Raw genomic sequence first — 20,620 nt, forward strand, 5'->3', positions numbered from 1 at the left:
TAGTGATTAGATATGGAATTTTAGTTATCGAGATTTGAGCCTCTGTGATTTGAAGCTTCTTTGATGTTTCATATTAAGCATTTAAACTTGTCAATTTGAAATATGCTGTAGGACAACAACAACAGCAACAGCAATCCTACCATGAACGGGCAGAATTTCTAGATAAAGTTCTACTGGACACATGCATATGGTCTAAATAACTGAGCAATGCAGGCAACACCGCACTTGTGTCACTATACTGAACTAAAGAGACTTCAGTCTATAATTATATAGCATTAAAACACCTTTAACCGTGCAAATACAAGCAATATGGTAGTTGTTATTCAATAAATCCAGAAGATGTAAGTTAGCAACTATAACATGGCTCTGAGGAGAAACCTTCCTTCTGATTAGCAGCCTATTACTTTGATATCATATAACCATTTGACTCTTTTCCTCCTGCCCAACATGTCACCTCCTGGCAATTTATCAGTGTGGATTTTTATAAAAACATGACGAATAATTTCACCCGTTTCATTAATGCGTCAGCACTTAATGGGTTGACGTAAAAGTGAACACATTTAACTAAGTAGTCAGTGTGGGGGCAAACAGTCAAATGCAGTTTGAGTGATGCATTAGTCAATGTGTGATGCACTCACACCCAAAAAGTTGACATATTACCCATATTGATGTTGTTCGTAAGCACTGACTCCCAAATGCTCTCTTCATTTATAGTACAACTATTTTGCGTTAAAACGACCGTCTGACTGATGCACATTCTCAGGATGGAGACATTCAGAGACAGCCACCCTTTGGCTCAATTGCCCTGTAAATCCATGAAATACTTCATGTAAATATCTATAAATACATCCTGTGACATCAATTTCAGTAGAATTGTGTTCTCCAGCCAGTTCTAAAAATGCATCTAGGCAGTCTGCTTAAAAAAGGCACCTTCCTTAAGGAGCTTCCACTCTGGAAAACGCTCCCACACACGCTGCTCTACAACTCTGGAGCTATTCCTGTGTGCCACCCCCGTAGAACTGTACCAAATGACCGAGTGTCGGCAAGAAATGAAAGGCAAAACATGTCACAGCGGCGCACCAATGGGATCAATGGGGGAATGAAGCGGGGGGTGATGGAGAAAATAATGATAACATGAACACAGATGGAGGGAGGTGGAGAAAAGGTTGGAGGAATTTATTCATTCAACCCTGCAATTCTGAATCAGTCTATGTCACACAAACACATGTTCGGCAAGCTGCTGTGCCTATTTCCTCCTTAGTAATTATATTCAAAGTAAATGTTCTATCTGCCAGAAACCCAATTCTTTCTCAGTTATTTTAGTCCATGTTTCTCAGAAAGGAAACTGCACACATTTTTGATATTTCTGTCATCTTGGCTTGTACTCATTCAGTTGGGCAAACTTTTTAATTGATACCTATTTCTTTCCAAACAAATATGCGTTATCTGATTGGAGTGAACATTTGATTGAAAAATGGCAGCAGAAAAAGGTTTTAAAAACGCCAGTCAGAGACAGATTTCACACCTCATCGAAAAGGGAGAAGCTCATTTTTATGCTTAATAATTATTCTACGTAATATTGTTATTATTATGTTATTATATCACAACAAATGAATTCCCAACTGAATAACAACACCAAAAACAAGCAAAGGAATAGTTCTTGCCTATTTATAAGCCAAGTGCAAAATGTGTTAGGAAGCTACTGGGTCTGTGTGAATAACCTTGGTCTGCTGTGTTTTTGGCAGACACTTTCATTCTATCCACAGGTAAACACTAACCCTCTGTTTTTTTTTTTGTTTTTTTTTGGTGGGGGGGGGGGGGGGGTAATTCAATACTTCTATTTTAAGCCAAATCACTGATAAAACATTATGAGTGCTTTAGAATGGTATGTATTTGGTGGCAAAGTACGTATTTTGTGGCTATTCAGTATTTTTACTTCAAAGAAAACTGAACTTTCATGGGTTTTATTTGATTCCTAGTGTCCCGAGTGTAATTGTAAATTTTAAGTTTTATATTGGTGGACAAAACATATATATTATTTAAATGCAAGAATGTTTGTTAGAAGATGCCACTTAATAATGAACCCTTTTTGCAAACTGTGATGAGTTATAAGCATTGTAAATCTAGCAATTTTTATATTTTCATTTTTTTTTATTAATGTACATTTATTACGCTATAAATGATTGGCAAATTACAGAAAAAAAATGGTTAATGCTGCTTTTTAATACAACGGCTGAAGAAGAGATGGCAAATTTGACTTCTTTCTCTCTTCTGACCAACGTAACCGATCTCTGTAGTGTAGAAATTTTGCTATTGGAGCAAATGGTAAAACAAAAATTTTTACCTGTGCCTGTTTTTTTTTTCCTGGAAAGCTTTTAGAAGCATAAAATGGACATATTGTTCTCTGCTGATTTTCATGCCTACTCCAAAGGATTTGGGACTGTGAGCTTTCTTGTGTTGCCCTCAGCTAATCAAGTCAAGAGTGTTTAGCCACAAGACATTTGGGGTTCAAGTAATTGGTCCAAAACAAGTAACTGAACTGAGCGCCCATGAGCAAGGATGGCAGATTTCAAATTGTTTTTTAGATTTGAGACGGCAGATTTCAAATTGCATAGTTCTGGGAATCTTCTGCCAGATTGATGAATAGAAATGCTAATGGATCCTAGTATTTTTGGACAATTATTCTGGCTCACTTCACAGAAAGAAAGCAAGACAGGCGGACAGAGATAACCGAGTCAAGAGTAGCTTTTAGAGAAGCGAATACACTTAGGGATCATGGAATAAAAAGTACAAGATGTACCTGGGAAAATTATGGAAGAGGAAGTGATTGAGAGAGTAATGACGGACGTGCGTGCATGCTTTTTCTTGTCATTTCCAGAGGCGCTTGGACTGTTGCTGGGGGCAACCTCTGTTCGGTCACCTTACAGCAGAGAGGAAGCATTGTGTGAGCAAAGGTTTCTATTAATAGGAGCAGCGGGAGAGAGGACAAGAGCGCGTGTGTGTGTGTGAGCAAGCATACACGCATGTGTGAGTGAGCGAGCGCAAGGTACGCAACGAGGAGGAAGCAGATTGTGAGAATGAGACAGTTACTAGAGAGAGCTGGAGGGAGGGATGCAGGGAGAGCGTAGCGGAGGAGGGAGCGATGGCGTGATGACGCTGTGCGTGGCGTCAGAGCGATAAGAATAGAGCCGGTGCGTGCAGGGCTGCTGAGACATCGCTTTTAATACCCACAGCTACTATCTTGCTCCCTGAACAATGTGTGTGTGTGAGTGTGTGTGTGTGAGTGTGTGTGTATGTGTGTGGAGGTGTAGGTATACGCACAGATAAAAATTAATATAGAAATGCCCCGTGATGAAAGATTATGACTTGTACTTTTATATTTGGAGGTAAAAAACATTCTCAACTTTTAAAGACGGAGCAGAGATGCATAAATGTTCCTAAGAGGGAAAACGGTAGAAGAGGAAGTACAACTCATGCTGTATGAAAAAAGAAAAAAATGCAATTAGGCTCCTTGTTACAAGCATAATAACGATCCTCTGGTTTAAATGCATCAACAGTCAACAGTCCTGCTCGTCTTCTAAAAGCATATGAAAGCAGATATGACTGTTCAAAATCTATGACTGTATAATGCCTCACCAATAATTAAAGCAATCAATGACTCAAAATTTGAATCCAATTAATTGCATGATATTTTGAGTAATCACATATCAAATTTGCTGGCACTAAATCACACTAACTTAACATTAAATTGACATGGGTAAATGTGGGTAATTGGTTTAAAATATAGATTTAAACACATTCTTTTCATCATTTACCTTGATTTCAAATCCAAATCACTTTAAAGAAGATATTAAGAAGAATGTCCGAGCTTCTCTTTTCCTTACAATAAAAGTGAACGGTGATCACGACTGTCCCTGGTCTCCATTGACTTTCATTAAAACAGCAGCTTGGGCATCCTGCTAAGTATCTTCTTTTGCGCTCCACAGAAGAAATAAAGTCATGTGGGTTCGGAATGACGTGGGAGTGAGTAAAAGATAACAGAATGGTCATTTACGAGTAAAATATTCCTGTTAAAATATCTCACATGTTTTGCTTATTATGAATGCAAATACACATACACATTATGTTAGGGTGGGCCGAGGGGGATGAAATGCGAAATGCTGTTTTGTATCCAGGCAGTAATGACCTACACGGTCATAGACCCCAACTGATGGAGCGGTGAGTGGGTGGATGTAACTGCAGGACAAAGGTCCGCAGATCACAAATGAGATAGAAGAGGGGGAGATGTAGGAGACGTAGGCTCAGGTGGATGACGTCAGAGTGGTCTTGGCCTAGCAGGTCTGTCCCGCTGAGGTGTCGGGTCTGGACAGGCTCACACAGCCAACAGCTTCAGGAGCCACTGCACAAAGACCAGAGAAATGATTCAGGAAACATGCTGTGCACATTATTAATAAATATACCCTCATATTATACATTCATGGTATAGATAAACACAACCAGAAATTGACAGTTATCCCGAAAAACTAAATTCTTTCATCATTCATTCACACTTATGTTGATTCAAACGTGTGCGACTATTTTGGTGACCATGCACTTTCATATTCAAAACATTTCTCAAAGTATCATCTTTGCATTCTAAAGATGAAATAAAGTAATACAGCTTTTACATGAAGGAATTTTTGTGGCTTTTTAATTTCTGCTGATTTATTTAGCTAATTATTTATGACTGATTTTAATATTATTAATATACATTTAAAATAAGAGTTCTTGTTTCTGGTACTTTTATTGACTTTAATCTGGAAGACACTTATATCAAAGTTCTCTAGACTATAGCTAGACAGGCAGTGATAATTTTAATAAGTGTTATTCATTTGAACATCAATCGGAGGGAATTCAGAGATGGCTGTGGAAGAGATTGAAATAAATGAGCTGATTTTGACAAACAAGATCTTACAGCATTGATGCCCTTGTCCTTCAACTCGGGGTTGGTCTCCGACTCAAAAAGATCTGAGGAGAAACAATTGGCAAGCTGAATCCTTCCAGTTAACATGTTTACAGACTCTCACATCTATGTTAATGATGGCATGAACACCTCGACAGCTTTTAGGCATGCCAGTAAACAGCATGATGAGATGCAGTGCTACGCAATTATCTTTACCTTCACACTAGAAGCAGATCTAAGATCTAAGGAACAAATTCATCTTCAAGGCATTTTAACTTTAACTTTAAGGCCAAAATCCCCAGTAACACTTTCTCCAGTGAAAATCCCCACGCTCCTGTTGTTCTCTCACATCAAACTCTACCAATAGATTTGTTTAAAACTGTTTTCACTAATAAATTGTGCTTGATCTGTGCATATTTCTCTCCTGATTCAGATTAGACCTCTTTTTCTTTTTACTGGAGGAAACAATATTATGGATAGTGGTCTCATATTTCAGCAGGAAGCAATGGTTTGAAGTTAAAAATGTCTTAAGTGATTTATTTATTATAAACACTCCAAGCTATTAACAATGAATTATTGTGATGTTTTAATTAGCTGTTTGAAACAAACTCATCTAGATGGCCTGAGGGTGCATACATTTTCAGAAAATGTTCATTTCTGAGTGAACTAATCCTTTGAGCTTTTAAATGATGCGTGTTATTTTCCTCACAACGATTTAGGATGGATCCATGGATTCACACTGTCTATAAAAGACTCTGACCCCTTCATCTGCATGTCACAGAGGAAATGGACTTCTTAGACCAGGCAATGTTTTTCCAGTCTTCTACTAGCAAGTTTTGCTGAGTTTGTGCCCACTGTAACCTCAGTGTCCTATTTTTGGCTGACAGGAGTGGAACCCGTGGCCTGCTGCAGCTGTAGCACGTCTTCTGCAACATCTGACATGCTGTGTGTCCAGAGGGGCTCTTCTGCACAGCGCATTTCAGTAACTGTCACCTTCCCATACATTTGAACCTGTCTGGTCACTCTGCTCTGACCTCTCTGAATAACAAGGCATTTTTGTCCACAGCACTGCTACTCACTGGATGTGTGTGGGTGTGTGTGTGTGTGTGTGTGTGTGTGTTTACAGCATTCTCTGCCGATTTATACAGACTATTGTGCACAAAAATCCCAGAAGATCAGCAGATTGTGTGAAATTAAAACCATTCTGTCTTGCACTAAAATTAGTTTTATGGTCAAAGTCACTTAGATCATATTTCTTCCTCATTCCGACTTCTGGATTGAAAGACGACTAATTGTTATTTAAATGTGTGAATGGTTTAATGCGTTGAATTGCTGCTGCATGATTGGCTGTTTGGATATTAAACAGGTGTAGCTAATAAAATGACCACTGAGTTTATATATTATAAAGGAACACACTCTACCCTTCAACAGTATGGGGTTGGTAAGATATAATTTTTTTTTAAAAGAAGCCTATTTGCTAACTTAGGCCACAATTAATACTGTGAAACATTTCTGCAATTCAAAAGAACGGTTTTCTATTTGAATATATTTGAAAATGTCATTTACACTCGTGACAGCAAAGATGAATTCTCGGTAGCCAGTATTAATTATCAGTATCACACAATCCTTCAGAAATCATTCTAATATGCAGATTTGCTACTCGAGAAACATTTATTAATATGCATCCCGAAACCTCGGAAGTAGTGTATGCTGCATTTCAAATTAGGAATCATTCCAGAAACAAATTTGTCCTGATGCCGAATAAGTTAAAACGACTATAAAAATTTAGTTGGTATGCGTTTTGTGAACCTAATGAAGAATGGAAGTTTGGATATTTTGTTATTCTTCTAATACATACAGAGGCTAATGAATCAGAAGTCTCGGACATTCACATTGCTAAATAAGGATAGTGTTGCGAAAATGGATTGGAAGAACTCTCTGGTTATGGACTTACCAAAGAGCACCTGCAGTCTGGCAACACAAGACACAAAGCCACAGAAAGGCAGGTATTGTTCACCAGCGCCAAACCTCTCCCACAACAGCTGTAGCACAACATTGTCACACTCCACACCTGAGGGCAGACACAGACAGCAGTGGGGGAGGACATGTGGTTGCCTCAGAGGAGGCTTTTTGTATATTAACACAGGGTGTGGTGTTTGTGTACATATGTGATCACCTGCAGCATTCAGAGCCAAACTGAGTTCGAACGGACTCATGGTTCCTGATGAATCCTCATCAAACTGGAAAAAGACAGACTGCGGAGGAAGAGAGTTATGAATTGTGATATCAAACAGTACTTTCTCCTTGTTTTCTTGAAAGGAAGCCAGTGTTTGGGATTTAGCTCTGATACGACACAGGCACAGAGCGCTGAGGCAAATGAGTTCATAAACAGGATAAACAACAACATTCCAAGGTCTTTCGGTTTGTGCAAGACGCGCTCCATGTAGCCTAACACAACCTGATAACTGTCACAGATCAGTGTCCTCACTGCTCTTTCTAACACTGTGCCAAAGCTGAGAGTGACCTTTTCACGCATGAGAACTAAGATACCTGCAGATTGCGCAGGGAGGTGAGCAGCTTCTCTGCTTGAGCTCTGTTCAGACGGCCTCTGCCCCCAGTCTACACACAGCCGTTAAGAACATCAACCAAGAATGTTAGAAAAATATACATGTATTTTATTGTTCCGTGTGAAATAGTATGATTGATCCCATCCCAAAGAGGCCCAAAATCACTTCCACAGACTTTTACACAAACTGTTCCCTCCTGGTGGAATGACTTGCCCAACTCGATCCGAGCAGCTGAGTCCTTAGCCATCTTAAAGAAATGGCTAAAAGCGCATCTCTTCCATCTTCATTTGACCCTCTCACTCTAGCACTCTCTATTCTAATTCTAAGAAAGTAAAAAAAAAAAAAAAAAAAAAACACTTGACCCACTAACGCTTGCACTCTCTATTCTTACTATTGGTCTTCTTAAAAAAAAAAAAAGCTTCTTACACTAGCATTCCCTATTCTTTTTCAAATCTATCTTCTTATTTTCTATTTATTTATTATAAAAAATGTCCCTCTAACACTATCATTCTCTATTCTTGTTCTATTCTTTTGACTTGATTTATTTTTATATATATAAAAAAGTTCCTATATACATATACAAACACACACAAACACACACACACACACACACACACACATATATATATATATGTATGTATATATACATATATATATATACATAAAATACATATATACATACATACATACATATATATATATATATATATATATATATATATATATATATATACATACATACATATAAATATATATATATATATATATATATATATAACTTGTTAAGTCTACTGAGTTAGGCTAACCAAGACTTGTCTCTCTTAAATATTATTGCCCTTTTGTTGGTCTTGATTGCTTCTATTTTCCTCATTTGTAAGTCGCTTTGGATAAAAAGAGTCTGCTAAATGACTGAATGTGTGTGTGTGTGTGTATATATATATATGTATGTATATAGCTACTGGGAAAAGGATACATCTTCCCCAAAGATGAGCTGTCTGCAGGTCTCCAGAGGAAGTTCATATTCTTTTTCCAACACTAAAACACAATTAAAGCAAAAAGAAGTGTGAACAAAAAGCAAACGTTTAGTGAGTCCTGTATTATGACATGGTGACCCCTTTCAAGAAAAAAAAAATAAAGCTTTAGGTTACTGATATGAATGCTACTGTCATGTGGAAATAATTTTATTATAAACAATTATGTATTACATAAACATTATTTCTGCAGCACTAGTAATTTTTTTATTTATACTTTTAAAGTGTTCTTTTTTTTTTCTAAATGCATACAAGTATATGAATGTACAGCAACATGCTGCTGGAATTGATCTCACCGATTTAACTACCTTGTAAGAGAAGTTACACAATACTTCCACCTTGTGGCCACTTGTGGTACAGTAAGTGTGTTTGATTAATGCTGTGTGTGAACAATCCGTGTGGTGACAGACAGCTTGTACTAAATGTGTTCACCCTGACCTGAGTTCACCAGATTCATAAACTGCACAGCATTCACTCTGTCATCCTGGAAAGTGAAAAACATAAACGCATATCTGGAGATGTTTGCTTTCTTCAACGATTCATCAGATGCCCACAAATCAGTCTAGAATGTGTCTGGAAGGGACTGAGATGCTTACTGATCCGGCCTTTTCATCAAACCACTTCTGCACTCTGAACAGATCCTCAGGTAAGACCGGCTTTGACATTACCACCTATGGAACAACACACACACACACATTAATGGTGAGAGTAATATAAAATACTGTATTTACACACACACATACACACAGACGGTTGTTCTTCTTTCTCATTTCAGTCAGTATGTCTTACCACAGAGTAGTTGTTGGTGCAGGGGAAATCCTGGAACCTATAAAGCAGATTTGAAACTTTTATATGGTTAACCGCTGGACAGACTTACTGTAAACAGCATTGTGCCAAAATCACAATGCAGAACAGATAGAGACGAGGTGTCTTTCATTCTTTGTACCCCTGTATGTTGCCGGTTTTGGTGTAAACACGGAGGAAGAACTCCCCCTGCTGGTTGGGCCTGTAGGTGGAGGCTACGATGACATAACTGCTAGGCTCCAGGTGCACCTTCCGCCACACGCTCCTGATGCTACGGTACTTTCCAGAGCGAGCAACTGAACGGTTGTTGGAAAAGAAGTGCTGGTCCAGAGATCCTGGTTTGTCCTGCAGCTAAGGGGAGAGAAGATGTGAAAGCGTGTTTGTATTTTAATAGAGTCATGTATCAAGAAATGATTTCGATAAGTGTGTATCTGTATTTTAATGCTGCTAGCTGATATTCATTCAGCTGCTCACCTCAAGGGGAACCTGGAAAAGAGGATGAAGAGGTTAGACAAGAGAGGAAAAAAGGGCTTAATATATTTGCAATAAAAAGAAGCATTTAAATATGCATAAGACAAATAAAAAAAGGTAAAGTTACAAAGATGAAAATGGAGCTAACTGTTTCATTGTCCCTCCCACATTCAAATTATTTTTAATTTAATCATTTTTATTTTATTATTAAAATATTTTTATTAGCCTTCACACGAAACACAACATATGTGACATTATTTGTATGTGTCTATATGATTTTTTGTATATTTTTGTATATACTGCACACACACACACACATTTTTGTTTAAATGTCTTTGTAAGACGTATCTTATACTCACAAAGGCTGCATTAATTACATTTAAAATACAGTAAAAACAGTAATATTGTGAAGTATTATTATAATTTAAAATAGCATATGATACTGTTTTCTATATCAACATATTTTAAAGTTTAATTTATAATATGATGGCAAAGCTGAATTATCTGCAGCCATTACTCATTTGCATCACTCTATACAAGAATAATGATTCATTTAATGACTTTGGATCATAAAGTATGAAAGGCCTGGCTTAAATGCACCTCTCAGTTTTATATGATATGTAAATGTGGGTCCTAATTTCTCACCTTGTAGATGTGAAATGCGATGTAGAGAAAGTGGACTTTATCTTTTTGTCTGCGGTATTTCTGGAGAAGCTCCACCAGGACCGTGCACTTCTTCTTCTTCTCTCCCTGTTTCTCAGTCTTGCTCACAGGAGCCACCACAACACCTTCTTCATCGTCTTCTCCGTCTCCTTCCTCCCCTTCCTCATCCTCTCCATAATCATGCTCATCCACATCTTTCTCAGACAGAATCATCTGGAACTGAGGATTTTTCCAGAAAGATCCTGCGGCATTGAAAATTAGTGATGAGGAAGCACGCTAAGGAAGCAAATAAATAATTGTGAAAAATAAAATAAAAATACTTCTACTTTATTACTGCCTAAATGTATTATATTTTCTTGTTGGAACAGTAGTTTTGTGGAAATCTTTTGAACTGTATATTAAATTATTATATTATTATGATATTATAATAGTGAAAGGGGGAAGTTGTGGCCTAATGGTTAGAGAATTTGACTCCTAACCCTAAGGTTGTGGGTTCAAGTCTCGGGCTGGCAATACCACAACTGAGGTGCCCTTGAGCTAGGCACCGAACCCCCAACTGCTCCCCGGGACCCACAGCATAAATGGCTGCCCACTGCTCCGGGTGTGTGTGTGTGTGTGTGTGTGTGTGTGTGTGTGTGTTCACTGCTGTGTGTGTGTGCACTTTGGATGGGTTAAATGCAGAGCACACCATATTCTCACCATACTTGGCTGTATGTCACGTAATATTGTTATATCATATAATATAAATCAGACATATTTGTTAACAAACATGCAATTACTTGGGTAACGACGGCTGCCCCCAGCAGAGCACATGGGGACCCAGGTGCCTTGATGTGAGCTCAGTGTCCAGGACGGGGTGTCCGTGTCATCACTCGCCTCCCCCGACATAGAGTCCGGATTCACACTGCACATTTCCACTGTATTAAACAGCCGGCAAAAGTCCTCTATTCCCATCCTAAAAAACACAAATGCTTATGAAGTCCGGACACAGGCAGATTCAAGGGCACAGTTCACCTAGAAATGAACATTTTCTCCAGCTGTTCCAAACCCGTATGAGTTTCTTTCTCCTGTCGAGCACATACGAAGATGTTTTGAAGAATGCTGGTAACCAAACAGTTTACAGTAGCTATGGAAATCGACGAATGGTAACTGTTTGGTTACATTTTTCAAAATATATTCATTTGTGTTCAACAGAAGTAGAAAAAACTCATGCAGCCTTGGAAAAACGAAAAGATGACAGAGTTTTCATTTTCGGGTGAACTATTTCTTTAACTAAATGGCCTATTACGGGATGCGCTGACTGCAGTGGCAGTTATTATTAGTAGTCGTATGAGCAGTGTTATATAATTCTTGGCGTTTAATTGATTCCTGTTTGGCAAGTGCTCAACAATAGAGAGAGACGGTGATAGAGAAGTGTGTGTGTGTGTGTGTGTGTGTGTGTGTGTGTGTGTGTGTGTGAGATCACTCCCATGATAAAATCAATGGTGCTGTCTACACTGGAAGCACCAGTTGTGTCTTCAGTTGATGAGCAGCCTGTTTCTATTTTTAGCATGCTGCAGAGCTACTAAAGCCATTTTATTTTCGTGATTGATCTGGCATGAAATGTCTTCATATACAAACAATAAAGTTACTATGTATGTCCCAAGATAAGACTCTGATTGTGTGAGTTATGGAAATCAGGAACAATTATGTACAGTGTACATTTACCTACCAGAATTCTCCATCTTCAACTTTGGCCAACTCAAGTCTGGCCTTCTGAGCATCATCTATAAAATCCCAGTCCTGACACCTGCACACACCGACACAAGTGTGCAGTCTTAAGCAGTGCTGAGATGCAACTCTGAGATGGTAAGAAAATGAGCTGTTGAGGTCTTTCTCACTTGTCACTCCAGGGTCCACAGTACTCAACAAACCCCCATGGGTTCCGCAGCCTCAGCAGCAGGACCTCTTCAGACGCCTTCTGGACCTACACACACACACACACAGCTTGTGACAACATATGCTGTGTATATTAGGCTCTCAAGGGTACTAACATGCAGAGGTGTTTGCCAAAAGCTGTTAAAATCACTAGTATTCCATTCATACCTTATCTGTATCAGTGATGGCATAGGCATGACCTTTGATAAGACCCTCTGAAGTCACACTGCCAATCTCCTTCACACTCGCAGCCTGCACACAAAACACCACATATTTGTGTTTAAAATATGTAAAAAAAGTCGTGTATATTTTATATTGCATGCATCTTACATGCTCACTAAAGCCACATTAGAAAGTAAAAGGTGGAAACAGAAATATTTTTGAAATATTATAACAACTGTTATAATAGATTTTAAAGCATAATTTAGTTCTGAAGTTTCAGAAGCCATTGCTCCAGTCTTAAGTATCTCATGATACTTTAGAAATCATTCAAATATGCTGGTTATTATTATTTCCAATGTTAGTAAAATAGGAAGGTTTTGTCATATTATAAATGTCTTTAATGTCAATTTTTGATTAACTTGATGCATCCTTGCTGTGTTAAAGTATTAGTTTCTTTAAAACTAAAAGAGAAAATCTAAAAGAGAAAATCTGACCCCCAAAATTTCAAAGGTAGTGTGTGTGTGTGTGTGCCTGTGTGAATATGAGTCTATACCTGTATGAAGCAGCTGAGCAGACTGCTCCTGGCCAGGGCAGCTGTGATGGCTCTCCAGAGCATGCGTGGGGGCCGAGAAGACACGTGGAGGGAGTAGGCAATGCCCCCCGTAAAATCCTCCATTCCCTCTGAGATAATTCCCCCCTTCAGACTGCCATAAGAACCAATCAGCCTTTAAGAACAGACAGACAGACACAGAAATATTACCAATGGGCCTCAATTGATTCCACATGAATTATTCTACATCTGTAAATGGCATTTGATCATTTTTCACAACTGGATGTTTTTTCCCAAAAATATCAGTAATTAAATAACACAAAGGAACAATGGCCTTCACGTGAGTGGTGTCACTAATGAACAGTCACACACATGCCACACAGTCAAGGACACATATGCTGGAACTGACTTGGCATAAGCTTTCTCCACCAATGCGCTCCAGAACTCGTTGGTGGTGCGAGAGTAGCTGAAAAGCAGACGGCCCTCTCTCACAGGCAGCCTGTCATCCACTACCACCTCCACCCACTCACCATACTGCCAGAACTACACAGAGAGAGAGAGAGAGAGAGAGAACAGGGTTACATTTGCTCTGTTCAAGCATATTTGGGTGTTAATGCACCCCAAAAAAGTGGACTGATTTACGGTTCTGTATCTGCCTGCAATATTTGGACCAGTATATCTCTCCTCTGTTTTAAAGGTGTACACTTGATGTACATTGCATGAAAACATGTAAAAAAGAGTTTGTAGGAAATAATTTGACTCGGTAAGATTTGTTAAAATTATAGTCTTTTATTATATACAGTACATATATATATATATATATATATATATATATATATATATATATATATATATATATATATATATATATATATATATATATCTTATTTTCACCAAATCTGTATTACTTAGATTAAAAAATATATAATTGATTCTTTTGATGGCATACTTAATTTTCAGCAGCAAATACTGTCTAATCATTTTAAAATGTTGATTTGGTGCTCAAGAAACATTTCTTTTTATTTTCATTGTTAAAAACAGTTGTGCTGACTAATACTTTTGTGGGAACCATGATATACCATTTTCTTTTTAGGATTGTTTGATGAATAGAAAGTTCAAAAGAACAGCATTTATTTGAAATTGAAATCTTTTGAACCATTAGAAAAATGTCCACTTTTGATCAAATGAATGCATGCTTGCCGAATAAAAGTATTAATTTATTTCAAATGGTATTGCACTTTAATTTACCTAAGAGTCATACACACACAGCGGAAAACTGTGAAAGATAGTTGTGGAGGTCTAAATGATGAACGTTTTGGTTTTAAACAAATATATATTATTAAAATAATAAAAAACGTAAATGTGAATTCAAAAGATTTATGTGATATCAGACAGGCAGGTAGCACCATGTGTATGTCCATGTGTCTGTGTCCATTTCCTTGGGCTACAGTAACAAGTTTAGACATTTGAGGAATCGTCCACCAATCAACAGTCCTCTACCTCCTTGTATTCTCATTTCTCTCCTGTCAATCAGTTTTTGATGTGTCTTCTTTCTTTCCTGTCCTCTCTAACCCTCCTGGATCAGGTCAAGTCATGTTGCACATACCTGTTTAGCCTCTGAATGTAATACTATGGCAGGCAGAAGGAAATTATATGATGAGAATGGCATAACAATTACATAACGCTGAGCGTCCTTCCATAAGAGCTCTTCAGTGTAAATATATTTTGATTGTTTAATTAACTGTGCTGTTATCACAGAAGTTTAACCTCAGTTTGCAACCACACACACAAGCCACGAGAGCTGTAGTGGCTTGTTGTAGTGCACGCTTTGTCAAGGTGAACTCTCTGAAACAAATAGAATTTGATTTCAGTAAATCAGTTAACTTTTATTTTGTCTTGAGCCTCACAGTGCCTCAGCCTCACTTTTTTTTCAGGCTATAAGCACAGATTTCTTTTTTTAAGTGTATCCCTCTGGTGGTTCCTGCTGAATAACAAGGCTGACAGGATTCCTGAGAGGCGGACAAAATAAAGACTATTCTGGTCATCAGTTTTTTTTTTTTTTTTTGTAATTGTGGAATATGTGTAGGCAAGCACTGATACATGGGAGTTTGCAACTCCAAGATCATTTTAAGAGGTGTGGTCATTCCAAACGTTGGCTTTAATCGACCGGCATGGTTTTAATCAGATCATTAGTGGACCGAGCGGATGATAGCTAGAGGGTGAAAGCTGATTCTGAAGGGGTCTGCAACAAATAAACAACATGGGAACAAACAGAAACGCAATGTTCCCTCTCTGTGAATGAAAAACAGACAGCTGAATTATGATAATTTGCATGTGTGTGTGTTTAAAGGGGGAGGGGCATGCAGACGTACATGTCATAGGGACAAAAGGAAGATGACAGGAGCTGTTTCTGGAAAAGGCCTCGGCTGTTAGAGATGGTAAGGTCAAACACAACTGATTCTAATTACCATTCCCCTGGACGTACTACATCGCTAGTTAGAAGTAAATCCAGATGCATAATTTAAAGGCATTCGAACGAGGATATCAATTCTGGACGGATTCGACTCGCTCACAGACCCCCACTAGGACTATAAAAATGGAAAGTGTATGGGTTCTCTCATGATTTCTCTATACACATTTTAACTATCTTCAGTTTAATATAAGATTAAACCGCAATTGTGAATGAAAAAAATGACATATTGTATTATTTCTAAAGAATGACCTCTTAAATTCAGAAGTGTCGTGTTTTTAAACTAGGATTCCTGTTCGCCCTTACCCTAAAACGAAAGATGCCAGCGTAGGATTCACTCAGGCTTTGTCCAGATGGAACCACTTTCACAAACAGAGTCGGGTGCATGGTGAGACAGGACAGTGCCGCCAGCAGCCAGCAGTTACCTGCAGCAGGAAATGACATCAGGCTCTGTCACACAACACATCATTTCCATCAATATTTATGACAGAAGACCACAGCCTCAAACACAAAGGGGAAATCCAGGCTTTGAAGAAGCAAGAGACACGCAGTCTATCTCACGCACAGTGACATTCCTCTGTAACAGGTAACAGCTGTCAGTTTGCCTCGTGTGGGGGAAACACAAATGGATTCGGCGTGACAACACTTCATAAAAACATACTTAACAAGGCAACTCCCATAGGAATGACACCAAACAGAGCTCTACAATGGAATACGTCCAATTAATCTTCCGACCGCTGGATACGCTAATGTGGAAAGTCACTTGAAAACAAATGATTAAAATTTCTGCTTGAAGTGCAAAGAATAAGGCATTATTTGGGTAGATTTCCATTCAAATGAGATTATTTACATGCGTTTGTTATTCTAGTGATGCATTGCGATGTTCATATATTATTTAGAGAGGCCATCCAAATCCTAAGTGGCAAATGCACACTCCATGATTTAAGCAAAGCATGAGCTTGCTTTGATGCAAGAGGTCTGAAGTTCTTTGCATGTGTGTTTCACCAACACAAGAAAAGTCTGAAATGTTGGATTTCGCAATAAATGATAGCCAGATGTTGCTGTGACAAGGATATTGTTTGGTATTTCAACTCAAGTATCGAGGGATACCCCTTAAATGGTATTGTATCCTCGGGGGATTCAAAAAGGGAAGTTAGCCCTTTGCAGAAAATTAACGATAAATGACCATTTAAAGATCATGTGTGAACAGGACCTTTTGGGAAATACTGGTAAATCCAGTCTGGCAGTTTGCTGGAATGTGAAGTTGTGGTAAATTACAGTTTTGATGCTTTATGTGAACAAATACTGCCGGTATGAGCCTATACAAGGTTTGGACACATTGATGTAACAAGTCTGAATTAGGCGAGTCATAAAGTTCTGACACTGTTAAAAATGCAAGCGCAATGATCAAATGTGTCAGTTTGCATGTTTACATAGAAAAACAATGGAAAAGCAGCGGAGTGGAATGCAAAAATATGTTAGGGCTGTCATATAGAATGTGATTTTGTGTTTAAAAACTTGAGATGCATGAAGGGTTCTGTGTGAAGAAGAATGTTTGTGTGTGAGTGTGTGTGTGAGTGTTTCAGTGTTCCTGTTTTTTTTGTGTGTTTTGTGTTTCACTTTTGACATATGCTTCCAAACAAATGTGACCACTCCAGGGTTCAGCCATCGAAATATAAGACACATCAATTAAACTAAAAGTAAAGCGCTTTTGTGCAGACTAACAAAACGGTGCAGAATTTTAAAGTGATTCTCGATTATTGGCGATTATCTGTATTTTGGAGTTGATGGCATCTCAACAGTATTTTTTTTTCATTTACAAAGGTTAACATGGGAAAGTGGCTAATGAGTGAGCTGGCCTAAATTTTAATAAAATCAATTTTGAAATGTAATATGCTTTTGAAAAAAGAATCTGCCATATATGTATATGTACATATATTTTACATGTTATTTAGGAAAAATACAAACTGTAAATGAATAAACTGAAAATTAAATATAAATATATTATCATACTGCACCTTTTAGGGGATATTTAGATTGTGAAGGGTACCTTGCTATGGCACATGCATCAAAATGCATGGTAAATAAAACACTTAACTCATTCAGCAATAATGATGATAAATTTTTTTTAAATTATTGATTTAAACCTATTTCTGTAACAAAGACTTTCACGTCATATTGACTTATTAATGTAAATTATTATTTCACTTGAAATATTGTATACCTTTTTGATTAATGGTCTGGTGTTGATAAAAGTGTACTTGTCCCTTTCTCATGGGACTTTGGGGGTATCTAAGACAAAAAAGGTTGGGAAACGGCAAACTATAGAATACAGCTGAGCCTGTAAACGTTGAATATCTCGCCAACACTGCACATCAACAAAAACACTTTCCATCAACACCAAATCAACGCATATGTAGAGAGGGAGCAAGAGGGGTAAGGCAAAGCAATAAAACAATACCCGCTGTGCACAATAATTGTTATTCTTAAGGTGGGTGGAAATGGGGGGCGGGAGAGGGAGGGGTGTACAGATGATGCCAATCCGACCTCTCGCTCCCTCTTTCTTCCCTCTGCTTTCATCCCTCTCTGTTTCTAGTACATTTGTCGTGTTTTTGATGTGAGTGGCCTGCGGCGGCTCCATGTTGCATCTCTCAGCAGGGACTCTGCAGGAGGCTCTGAGATCAGCGCAGTGTCTCGCGGCTACAGGGGCAGAATGGGGATGGTACATTAAGCATGATGAGGAAGATCTGGGAGGAAGAAGATGGGGGGGAAGGGCATCTGCATGATAAGGAGAGGAAGAGTGGGAGCGTTGCCAAAGACAGTTATTTCACTGATAGCGCTCATGCCTTGAGGGTGCTTTCGGGTGATTTGGTTTCTGAGAAGTGCAGTAAGGCGTTATCCCATTATCCTGGCATAAAATATGAACAACCATGCGCTAACACGGGCGTATACTCACCCAGCTGGCCCTGGCAGATATCGGTGGTGCCCATGGTGCCCTCAACAAAGACAGCATTACTTGTGATTTCCTGAATCGGGGGAGAGTTGGGGAAGGAAGATGGGTGTGAGCCCAAAAACCATTTGCAAGTACATGTGATGGACTGATGACATTGGAAAACACATGCATATGTACAAGAAATATACAGGTATAGGGTATTTCTGTCTTAAAGTCATAATCCACCATTAAATGAAAAATAATTTACTCGCCCTCATGTCATTTCAAACTTGTATGACTTTTTTTTATTTATTTATTTTTTTCTGTGGAAGACGAAATATGATAATTTGAAAATATCTAAACAACTTCTATTGTATTTTCTGTGCATACAATTGAAGTCAACAGGAGCTAGAACTGTTTGGCTGAAAACATTCTACAAAATATCTTCTTTTTTGTTTAGCATTAGGAAGAAATGCTTAAAGGTTTGGTAAAAGTACATTTTGACAGAATTTAAATTTTTGTGTGGACAATCTTTCTTTCAGTTATTGTTATTGACCAACTTCACATCAATAAATGCCCCAATTTTTGCAAAATTTTTGCTTTAATGTTTATTTGAGGTGCATCATCACCTTTAATTCTGTCAAGCAATCTTACTAGTGTTCACTGTTCAATGAAAATTCTTCCTGTTGAGTACTCCATCTTCTGATGCGTTTTTTCATTAAACAGTAACTAATTGTCACATGTCAGAAATTACTGTTGGTGAATGCTATTATGCATTTTTTATAAATTAAATTAGCTGTAAATTCACGGTATGCAATCTAAACCTGTAAAAAAAAGTCCATATGCAACTAATAATGCTAATGACAAAAAACAAAAAAACAAAACAACAACAAAATAAGTTAAGATATATATGAAGCTACCTTTGGGCGCAGCCACTTCACTGCCTTTTTAGGGTCAGGATCCACAGGAATACCGAGGGAGCTTTGGTTCGCCGCGAACACCGTGTCTGAGAACAGAACTGCAGATTTGATGCACTTCTGCAGCAGGACGTCATAGTCTTGATCTTTGAATTTAACCGGATTGTCAAAGGAGCCTAACTCAGACATTTAGGTCAGTGGGTAGGATCAGATGTGGTAGTACTGTCCCAACCTGTGCTGACGTTTTTGAGCTTTAGAAAAGTTTGGAGCAGCAGCACATCCCATCCTATTCCCACCCTCTCGAGTTGACTGCCCCTGGGAGGCGTAGAAACATGAGACGTGTCTGATAATGTCCGACTAGCTGGCTAACTGTCCTGGACGGCTAACGTTAACCGATCTAAATCTTACTCGAGTCTTACTGCTAATATTTAGACAGCCTAAGTTAATTATCTGTTATTTAATTGTCTGAAAAAAAGAAGATAATGTAGGTGTTGCTGAATCGCTAACGTTCTGTAAAAAATATATATTCTGCGTTTATACACCATGGAATTTAAATTCAACAAAAATCAACATCTGTTAGTATATAATATGTAGCTGTGTGTGTGTGTGTGTGTGTGAACTCAGCACTAGATGGCACTGCGATGCCACTACCTCAGTTTTAGCTCTACTTCTCAGTTATGGATTGTCAATCAAATTAACACACTAACGCCAATTTCTTCCTAGTTATGTTTTACTCACTGGATTATCAACGACACTCTTTTCTATAAAAAATACAGCTACAGGGTCGAAAAATGCTCATTGCTTGCAGATAATATCCTGTAAAAAGTAGATAAAACAAATGATATTTTGTAATAACAAAATTTTGTACATATAATGACGCTTTACTTATTTCTTGAACGAGTTTTGACAGACAGCATTGTCAGAAACCGAAGACAGCTACCTCAATCAAGTCAGGTGAGTTTTCGAGATAACTAAGAAAATATATTTATTAATCACTGCAGTGTTTATTTCTGGGTAAAGATGGAGTCATAGATTCAAAACTATTAATAAAAATATATTTATTTTATTTAGTCATTCCAACTGCTCTGTCAGATTTTATTCTTTCCACTAACCAAACCACACACAGCATTATGAAACATCAAATATATTTTTAGAAACTTTTTAAACACACTAAAGGTTGGCCACAAAAGTAAG

At 38.0% G+C, this 20,620-nt stretch overlaps 1 protein-coding gene across 1 annotated transcript; it reads right to left on the reverse strand.

Annotated features, from left to right (window-relative positions):
- Positions 1-1,147: 1,147 nt before the first annotated feature.
- Positions 1,148-19,749, reverse strand: capn12 (calpain 12). Its single transcript, XM_026230987.1, has 21 exons — positions 19,430-19,749; positions 18,534-18,603; positions 15,884-16,002; positions 13,517-13,650; positions 13,111-13,282; positions 12,564-12,647; positions 12,359-12,444; positions 12,190-12,267; positions 11,258-11,433; positions 10,461-10,720; positions 9,819-9,830; positions 9,487-9,695; positions 9,330-9,366; positions 9,137-9,211; positions 8,979-9,024; positions 8,483-8,544; positions 7,493-7,561; positions 7,119-7,197; positions 6,897-7,013; positions 4,955-5,007; positions 1,148-4,399 (listed from the first exon to the last, which is right to left on the reverse strand). The coding sequence occupies exons 1-21, from the start codon at positions 19,613-19,615 to the stop codon at positions 4,373-4,375; spliced, it is 2,151 nt and encodes a 716-aa protein (XP_026086772.1). The 5' UTR covers positions 19,616-19,749; the 3' UTR covers positions 1,148-4,372.
- Between the last annotated feature and the right edge of the window lie 871 nt (positions 19,750-20,620).

Source organism: Carassius auratus, chromosome 43 (assembly GCF_003368295.1).
Source record: "Carassius auratus strain Wakin chromosome 43, ASM336829v1, whole genome shotgun sequence".
Taxonomy (NCBI): Eukaryota; Metazoa; Chordata; class Actinopteri; order Cypriniformes; family Cyprinidae; genus Carassius; species Carassius auratus.